Below are 9,869 nucleotides of genomic sequence, written 5' to 3'. Positions count from 1 at the left end.
CAGGGGTCTGTTGGTAATCCCCCTTATGTGTGCTGGGAGGCAGTTGAACAGTCTCGGGCCCCTGACACTTATTGTATGGTCTCTTAACGTGCTAGTGACACCCCTGCTTTTCATTGGGGGGATGGTGCATCGTCTGCCAAGTCTTTTGCTTTCGTAGTGAGTGATTTTCGTGTGCAAGTTCGGTACTAGTCCCTCTAGGATTTTCCAGGTGTATATAATCATGTATCTCTCCCTCCTGCGTTCCAGGGAATACAGGTTTAGAAACCTCAAGCGCTCCCAGTAATTGAGGTGTTTTATCTCCGTTATGCGCGCCGTGAAAGTTCTCTGTACATTTTCTAGGTCGGCAATTTCACCTGCCTTGAAAGGTGCTGTTAGAGTGCAGCAATATTCCAGCCTAGATAGAACAAGTGACCTGAAGAGTGTCATCATGGGCTTGGCCTCCCTAGTTTTGAAGGTTCTCATTATCCATCCTGCCATTTTTCTAGCAGATGCGATTGATACAATGTTATGGTCCTTGAAGGTGAGATCCTCCGACATAATCACTCCCAGGTCTTTGACGTTGGTGTTTCGCTCTATTTTGTGGCCAGAATTTGTTTTGTACTCTGATGAAGATTTAATTTTCTCATGTTTACCATATCTGAGTAATTGAAATTTCTCATCGTTGAACTTCATATTGTTTTCTGCAGCCCACTGAAAGATTTGGTTGATGTCCGCCTGGAGCCTTGCAGTGTCTGCAATGGAAGACACTGTCATGCAGATTCGGGTGTCATCTGCAAAGGAAGACACGGTGCTGTGGCTGACATCCTTGTCTATGTCGGATATGAGGATGAGGAACAAGATGGGAGCTAGTACTGTGCCTTGTGGAACAGAGCTTTTCACCGTAGCTGCCTCGGACTTTACTCTGTTGACGACTACTCTCTGTGTTCTGTTAGTGAGGAAATTATAGATCCATCGACCGACTTTTCCTGTTATTCCTTTAGCGCGCATTTTGTGCGCTATTACGCCATGGTCACACTTGTCGAAGGCTTTTGCAAAGTCTGTATATATTACATCTGCATTCTTTTTGTCTTCTAGTGCATTTAGGACCTTGTCGTAGTGATCCAGTAGTTGAGACAGACAGGAGCGACCTGTTCTAAACCCATGTTGCCCTGGGTTGTGTAACTGATGGGTTTCTAGATGGGTGGTGATCTTGCTTCTTAGGACCCTTTCAAAGATTTTTATGATATGGGATGTTAGTGCTATTGGTCTGTAGTTCTTTGCTGTTGCTTTACTGCCCCCTTTGTGGAGTGGGGCTATGTCTGTTGTTTTTAGTAACTGAGGGACGACCCCCGTGTCCATGCTCCCTCTCCATAGGATGGAAAAGGCTCGTGATAGGGGCTTCTTGCAGTTCTTGATGAACACAGAGTTCCATGAGTCTGGCCCTGGGGCAGAGTGCATGGGCATGTCATTTATCGCCTGTTCGAAGTCATTTGGCGTCAGGATAACATCGGATAGGCTTGTGTTAATCAAATTTTGTGGCTCTCTCATAAAAAATTCATTTTGATCTTCGACTCTCAGTCTGGTTAGCGGCTTGCTAAAAACTGAGTCATATTGGGACTTGAGTAGCTCACTCATTTCCTTGTTGTCATCTGTGTAGGACCCATCTTGTTTAAGTAGGGGCCCAATACTGGACGTTGTTCTCGATTTTGATTTGGCATAGGAGAAGAAATACTTTGGGTTTCTTTCGATTTCATTTATGGCTTTTAGTTCTTCCCGCGATTCCTGACTCCTAAAGGATTCTTTTAGCTTAAGTTCGATGCTTGCTATTTCTCTGACCAGTGTCTCCCTGCGCATTTCAGATATATTGACCTCTTTTAGCCGCTCTGTTATTCTTTTCCGTCGCCTGTAAAGGGAGCGCCTGTCTCTTTCTATTTTACATCTACTCCTTTTTCTTAGAGGAATAAGCCTTGTGCATACATCGAGTGCCACCGAGTTAATCTGAATTAATTTATCAAAGATTTTAGAGAGAAGGTGTAAGTTGGATATTGGCCTATAGTTATTCAAGTCTGTTTGATCTCCTCCTTTATGTATCGGGGTGACCCTCGCTATTTTAAGAACTGTGGGGAAGGTAGAGGATTAGATGGATTTGTTAAAGAGTGTTACAATGATTGGTGACAGTACTTGTGAAGCTTTTTTGTATATAAAGGTTGGTAAGGTATTTAAATTTCGTCTTGTTCTTTACTGTGTTGATAATAAGTAAGACTTCTCTTGGGCTGGTCAGAGCTAGAAACAGTGTGTTCTGGTAGGTGCCAGTGAGGTAGTCATTAAGTTGGGTGTTTGAGCTTGGGATTTTATCCACCAGGTTTTTTCCTATGGTGGAGAAGAAAACATTGAGTCTGTTTGCTGTTTCAGTTGGTGGGAGTTGGGGTCCATCTGGTTTTGTTAGTGTGATTATTCTGTTTCCTGATATCTTTTTTGTTCCTAGAATTTCAGATAGGGTTTTCCAGGTCTTTATATCACCTCGTAAGTTGGATAATCTGTTCTCATAATACAGTTTTTTAGCCCTTCTTATCAGGCTGGTTAGGATTGACGAGTAACTTTTGTTTGGTCTCTGGTTATGTGACCCATTCTGTACTGTTTTTCGTATAGGTGCTTTGTATTTATGGATTTGAGGATACTGGGTGTTAGCCAGGGACTGTTCAGTCTCTTAGCTGTCATCTGTTTAGTTTTTTTAGAGCAGTGTTTGTTATAGAGGTATGGGTACTTTTTAGAAAAATATTAATACATTCGTCGGTAACTGTATAGATTTCTAGCTCAGTTTGCCAGTCGATGTTTCTCATTGCTGTTGTATCAGGATTAGTCTGCCTGAAATGCACCGTATGTTAGTGTAATACTGTATATATATTGTCCTTTATACCAATTTAGCTTATCAGTTAGACCTATCTACCTTCCAAACAGAATGGATTGAAACCAGAAGAGTAGTTACCATCTTCGTCACTAGAACATATTAAGACAGGCACCTAAAGTCAGTACCTGATCAGCCGGGCTGTGGTTCGTACGTCGGTTTACGTGCGGCCAACAGTAACAGCCTGGTTGATCAGGACCTGATCCACCACCAGGCCTGGTCTCAGACCGGGCGGCGGGGGCACTGACCCCCGAAACCCTCTCCAGGTATACTCAAGGTAATCCATGATGACCTTTTTCATATCCTTGATGACATTATGTTATGTCTTCAAAGTCTTGTACACATCAATATATTGTTACAGTCAGTACACAAGGATATTAAAAATATATAATAGAGTCTTTATTTATATGTTATTTATGAGCCAAGAGTCAAAATTCAGATAAAAAATGTCTCGTTTAGTTTCAAGCCAAACTTATATAAAAAACAGATATGACAGCCCAAAAGGAGAGGGAGTATTAAGGCACACCAATTATTTAAAGTACAGAGCGGTCCAACAGCTAGCGCTCGACCCACGGCAAAACCTCAGATGGTGGCACAGGTGGCCTCAGAGAACTTCATACATCAGTTGGCTTCAGACGACCCCAGCTGGATCCAAATGATCTCAAGTGACTTAAGATACGTCGAGGTGCCTCCAAAAGATGTTACTTGACCTTCAGTGAGCCTAAACTGGCGCAGGTAAGGTCGGGGAGAAAGCTGCAGCTGCAGCTTGGTATTTTGCAACCAACTTTGCAACTGCAGGAGGCATGGCTGTAGGGAAGATTATCCTAATTAGTATCGAGTTGAGAGTCAGACTGACTGCTGAAAACACAGCAATTGTGAACCACATTATAACGTTTTGTGACAATTTATGGCTAAACTCCTTCCTATTGTCCTGAATTCAATAGTTCATTACCATTGTTAATTGCTTAGGGATTAAAATTGTTGGGGTCCTGTCCTTACATCCATTATGTGCCTCTGTAGTCCTTAGACAACCACCCACAGGATGGGTATGGGATGCACAATCAATGACTTGAGAAGTGAATGTGGGAGAAGGAGCGAAATGCAATACCATATCAGGAACATTATGTATTCTAGTATAAATACAAATACTCTCTCAGTACATAACGGAGGCTAAAAAGTATAGGCAGGCAAGATATACTGACTGGGAATCAAAAGTGAGGAGGGAGCAGCTGCAGCGGGGAGACTTCCTAGAGCAGGTGCACCGGGAAGACCTCCTAAAGCAGGTGCAGCAGGAAGACCTCCTAAGGCAGGTGCAGCGGGGAGACCTCCTAGAGCAGGTGCAGCGGGCAGCAATCCTGGGGCAGGTGTGGTGTTGAGAGCCTGAAGGTCTGCGATCTCCTTAGCGGTGGGGATGAAGGCACTAATCATTGAGAGGGGCGGTGTGTAGGGTGACGCTGGCGGCACTGCTGCTGGTGACTTTGCTGCTGCTGTTGACTTTGCTGCTGGTGCTGGTGGCACTCCTGAAGCTGCTACTCCAGGAAGGGAAGGTGGAAAGTCAGTGTCATCAAGAAACAAGACATAATGTTCCAAAATATTTAATATTACTTAAGATGTGTAGGCAGTACGGAAGATACAAAATCACTTGACTTTGACTCGGTTACAAGAACCAGTGAAATAAGATCTAAATTAATTTGATTATTGAGTAAAATGGACAATTATGAGACGACCGAAGAATATTAGACTCACCTCCTGGTGGAGGCATGGCAGCAGCAGCTGACATCACCACTGATACACACACAAATATTTCCTTCAGCATCATCGTCATAACCAGCTACATAAACAGTGAACACATCTTTCAGTGACAGCCATAACTCACAAGTCTACAATATGACTATACGCATCAGTAGTTCCTAAATTATTATTTTGGGTTTAGATTATGATAAACATTGTTCCGAAAATATTAAAAATTTTAACATTTAGTTATCAAGAAATCACCCACCTGAAGAGGGTCTCAAGTTGAAACTGAAATATTTTAGTTTTTTCTTAGTCACTTTTTACTCTAAAATAATATTAATTTTTAACCATATATATGCTCAGTTTTAATGGAAAAATTTAGAATTTACTAAAAATGCTTGAAAAATATTGGAAAATATTCAGGTTTCTCATTTCATAATATCTAACGTTTATGTTAATATATGTAATACGAATATTTACCTTAAGAAGGACCAGCCTTAGTTCTCAGCGAGTGGGAAGGTGTGAGCACAGGTGAGTCAGAACCTCCTCTTATATACCCTGAAGAGAGGTCACATGCAATGCTCGCATGTGTAGGTCACATGAGCTGAGTCTAACGCTGTTTCTTTGTGCTTAAGATTAAACTGAAGGCGTGACAATACAGTAAAGACGCCGCTAACGTGTGTCCTCACTCCTACACCACCTTGTGTAGTGACAGTAATCTCTGAGGAAGCTTAGCACAAGACGTGACCACAATGGTCACTACTGGATCCCAGGCTAAACCTGACGTGTGAGAGGGACCACAGTGGCCACTACTGGATCCCAGGCTAGACCTGTTAGTTAGTTAGTTTACTATGTTTATTATGCACCCCATACCCATCCTATGGGTGGTAGTCAAAAGATTACAGAGATACATAATTGGTCCAGGGACTGGACTCCAAAGTTTTGATAGCTGAGCAAGTTACAGAGGTAATGAACTCACAATTTACAAAGGTAATGAACTCACAATTTACAAAGGTAATGAACTCACAATTTACAAAGGTAATGAACTCACAATTTACAAAGGTAATGAACGCCAGGTAGGTCTGGTCACAATCATGACAAGTTACAAAGGTATTTACAGATTACAGAGGTACGTAATGGGTCCAGGGACTGGGCCCCCAAAGTTTTGATAGCTGAACTAGGTACAAAGGTAATGAGCTCACAAGTTACAAAGGTAATGAATTCTGTAGAATGGTTACTTACGTTTATACATGGCTACAATCATGAACAAATTATAGTGTAATGAGCAATTCACACTTCCACACCCGGTCACAACTGTAATGAGTTATTGGTGCAAATATTGATTGTTGAGACACACACACCACACACACACACACACACACACACACACACACACACACACACACACACACACACACACACACACACACACACACACACGCACACACGCACACACGCACGCACGCACGCACGCACGCAACGACCTGACGTGTGAGGGACCACATTGGTCACTGCTGGATCCTAGGCTAGACCTGGCGTGTGAGAGGGACCACAATGGTCACTGCTGGATCCCAGGCTAGACCTGACGTGTGAGAGGGACCACAATGGTCACTGCTGGATCCCAGGCTAGATCTGACGTGTGATAGGGACCACAATGGTCACTGCTGGATCCCAGGCTAGACCTGACGTGTGAGAGGGACCACAGTGGTCACTACTGGATCCCAGGCTAGACCTGACGTGTGTGTGGAACCACAATGGTCACTGCTGGATCCCAGGTTAGACCTGACGTGTGAGAGGGACCACAATGGTCACTGCTGGATCCCAGGCTAGACCTGACGTGTGAGAGGAACCATCATGGTCACTACTGGATCGCAGGCTAGATCTGATGTGTGAGAGGGACCACAATGGTCACTGCTGGATCCTAGGCTAGACCTGATGTGTGAGAGGGACCACAATGATCACTGCTGGATCCCAGGCTAGACCTGACGTGTGAGAAGGAGGGACCACAATGGTTACTACAGGATACCTACATTTAGTGTGAAGCAACATGTACTGTGGAGCAACACATAGTATTGACCAATATGAAGTGTGGACCATGACCTTCAGTGGTGACAGGTTCCAACTGCTTAGATATGGTAAGAATGAAGAACTCAAGAAATACTATACAAAATGCAAGATCACCAAGCAGAACGAAAGAAACATGTCTGAACGAAGCTCAGACCTCTGTAACACAATTGTCCTCAAAGATTTGTTAAGTTATACCATGAATTAAAGAAAGACCATAGACTTCACTTTACGAAAACAGACAAAGTAAATACGATAGTAATTACAGACAAGGTAGATTATAGGGGAAAAATGAACATATTAGGAAAAGTTTGGATGTTGTTTAGTTAGTTTAATATGTTTATTGTGCACCCCATACCCATCCTGTGGGTGGTAGTCAAAAGATTACAAAGGTACATAATGGGTCCAGGGACTGGACCCCAAAGTTATGATAGCTGAACTAGTTACAAAGGTAATGAACTCCAGGTAGATCTGGTCACAATCATGGCAAGTTACAAAGGTAATGAATCATCCTCACTCCTATACATGGTTACAGTCATGGACAAATTACAAAGTAATGAGCCACTGATACGTCCACACCTGGTCACAATTGTAATGAGTTATAAATACAAATATTAAGTGGGTCATACACCCACACGAGCGCGTGCGCACACACATACACACACGAGGGCGCACGCACAGACACATGCACACGAGCGTATAAATATATGCATACACACAAGCACGCACGCACGCACGCACGCACACACACACACACACACACACACACACACACACACACACACACACACACACACACAAATTAAACTCAATGAGTGGATACACAAGGATACACACTGGGAGAATGAAAGGGAGAGGTCAGTCTTTGTGTATGGGCTCCAGGAAGTTGAAGGGGAAACATATGAAGCAAGAAAACAAGGAAAAAAAAAGCAATTGAAAGCATCACAAAAGCAATAGGAGAAGATGACATAACCCAGCTGTAAAATTTTCGGAGAAAAGGGGGGTTTGCAAGAAGAAGAACCCAGCCAGTGAAAGTGACTTTCAAGGCAGAATCGACTTGGAACAGGATCCTGCAGGAGAAGGCAAGATTAAGGGACATGCCGGCATACAGGAAGGTGTATCTCGACCGCGACAGAACACAAGAAGAAAGGCAGAAACTGAGAGAGATGGTACAAAGGCAAAAGGAGGAAAGAGAGGGGATGGAGGAGACAGACTGGAGATCCCAGACCCAGGAAGATCAAATTCAGCCTCCCTCACAACTTCCTATAGAAGCCTCCCAACCAGGTCAACCCCAATGCAACCAAACATTCTAAACCAAAACACCCATGCCATATCCAATGCCCCCACTCACTGCATTACAAATGCCACCCCCACAGCAACCACCCATAGTTCCTTATCAGGTCTCCCACTTCCCCAACCCCAATATACCCCCAGACCACAGTCTTAGAAAAGAAGTTGAAGGCGTGGTATACAAATGCAGATGGAATAACAAATAAGTGTGAGGAGTGGCATGAAAGAATCAAGGAGACATCCCCAGACATAATAGCCCTCACAGAAACAAAACTCACCAGAATAATAACAGATGCAATCTTTCCACCCGGATATCAAATCCTCAGGAAAGACAGAGGGAGGAGAGGGGGAGGAGGAGTTGCACTGCTCATTAAAAACCAGTGGGGTTTTGAGAAAATGGAAGGAATGGATGGCACTGGCAAAAAGGACTACTTAGTAGGAACAATCCAGTCTGAGGGACATAAGGTGATAATTGCAGTAATGTACAACCCACCACAGAACTACAGGAGGCCAAGAGAAGAATACGATGAGAGCAACAGAGCAATGGTCGACACACTAGTCGAGATGGCCAGAAGAGCACACATGGGGGAAGCAAAGTTACTGGTTATGGGTGATTTCAATCACAAGGAGATTGACTGGGAAAACCTGGAGCCCCACGGGGGTCCCAAAACATGGAGAGCCAAGATGATGGATGTGGTACTGGAAAACCTCATGCATCAACATGTTAGAGACACTACCAGAGAGAGAGGTGAGAATGATCCAGCAAGACTGGACCTTGTATTCACCTTGAGTAGTTCGGACATCGAGGATATCATGTATGAAAGGCCCCTAGGAGCTAGTGATCATGTGGTTCTGTGATTTGACTACATAGTTGAGCTTCAAGTGGAGAGAGAGTAGCAGGAATAGGATGGGAAAAACCAAACTAGAAAAGGGGGAACTACTCAGGCATGAGGAACTTCCTGCAAGACATTCAGTGGGAGTGGGAACTGACAGGGAAACCAGTACAAGAAATGATGGACTATGTGGCAACAAAATGCAAGGAGGCGGAGGAGAGGTTTGTTCCCAAGGGAAACAGAAATAATGGGAAGAACAGAACGAGTCCTTGGTTCACCCAAAGGTGTAGGGAGGCAAAAACTAGGTGTAAATTAATGGAAAAGGTACAGAAGACAGAGAACTCAGGAAAATAAAGAGATTAGCCGAAGAGCCAGAAACAAATATGCACAGATAAGAAGGGAGGCTCAGCAACAATATGAAAATGACATAGCATCGAAAGTCAAGTTTGACCCAAAGCTGTTATATAGCCACATCAGGAGGAAAACAACAGTCAAGGACCAGGTAATCAGACCGAGGAAGGGTGATGGGGAGTTCACAAGAAACGACCGAGAGGTATGTGAGGAGCTCAACACGAGATTTAAAGAAGTATTTACAGTGGAAACCAGTAGGACTCCAGGAAATCAGAACAGGGGGGTACACCAACAAGTGCTGGATGAGGTACACATAACCAAGGAGGAGGTGAAGAAGCTATGTGAACTTGACACCTCAAAGGCTGTGGGACCAGACAACATCTCTCCGTGGGTCCTTAGAGAGGGAGCAGAGATGCTGTGTGTGCCATTAACAAAGATCTTCAATACATCCGTTGAAACTGGGCAACTCCCTGACGTATGGAAGATGGCAAATGTAGTCCCAGTTTTTAAAAAGGGAGACAGACATGAGACACTAAACTACAGACCTGTATCAATAACATGTATAGTATGCAAAGTCATGGAGAAGATCATCAGGAGGAGAGTGGTGGAGCACCTGGAAAGAAACAAGTGTATAATTGACAACCAGCACGGTTTCAGGGAAGGAAAATCCTGTGTCACAAACCTACTGGAGTTTTATGACAAGGTGACAGAAG

General features: G+C 43.8%; 1 protein-coding gene across 1 annotated transcript; it reads right to left on the bottom strand.

The window, feature by feature from the left end:
- Positions 1-3,274: 3,274 nt before the first annotated feature.
- Positions 3,275-7,495, bottom strand: LOC128684928 (uncharacterized). Its single transcript, XM_053771295.2, has 4 exons — positions 5,099-7,495; positions 4,631-4,715; positions 4,087-4,413; positions 3,275-3,691 (listed from the first exon to the last, which is right to left on the bottom strand). Exons 2-4 carry the CDS (start codon positions 4,707-4,709, stop codon positions 3,606-3,608), a joined length of 492 nt encoding a protein of 163 aa, XP_053627270.1. The 5' UTR covers positions 4,710-4,715; positions 5,099-7,495; the 3' UTR covers positions 3,275-3,605.
- Positions 7,496-9,869: the final 2,374 nt, after the last annotated feature.

Source organism: Cherax quadricarinatus, chromosome 5, assembly GCF_038502225.1.
Source record: "Cherax quadricarinatus isolate ZL_2023a chromosome 5, ASM3850222v1, whole genome shotgun sequence".
NCBI classification, from domain to species: Eukaryota; Metazoa; Arthropoda; class Malacostraca; order Decapoda; family Parastacidae; genus Cherax; species Cherax quadricarinatus.
The sequence above is the reverse complement of the archived record's forward strand: the minus strand, read 5'-3'. Positions and strand labels throughout refer to the sequence as shown.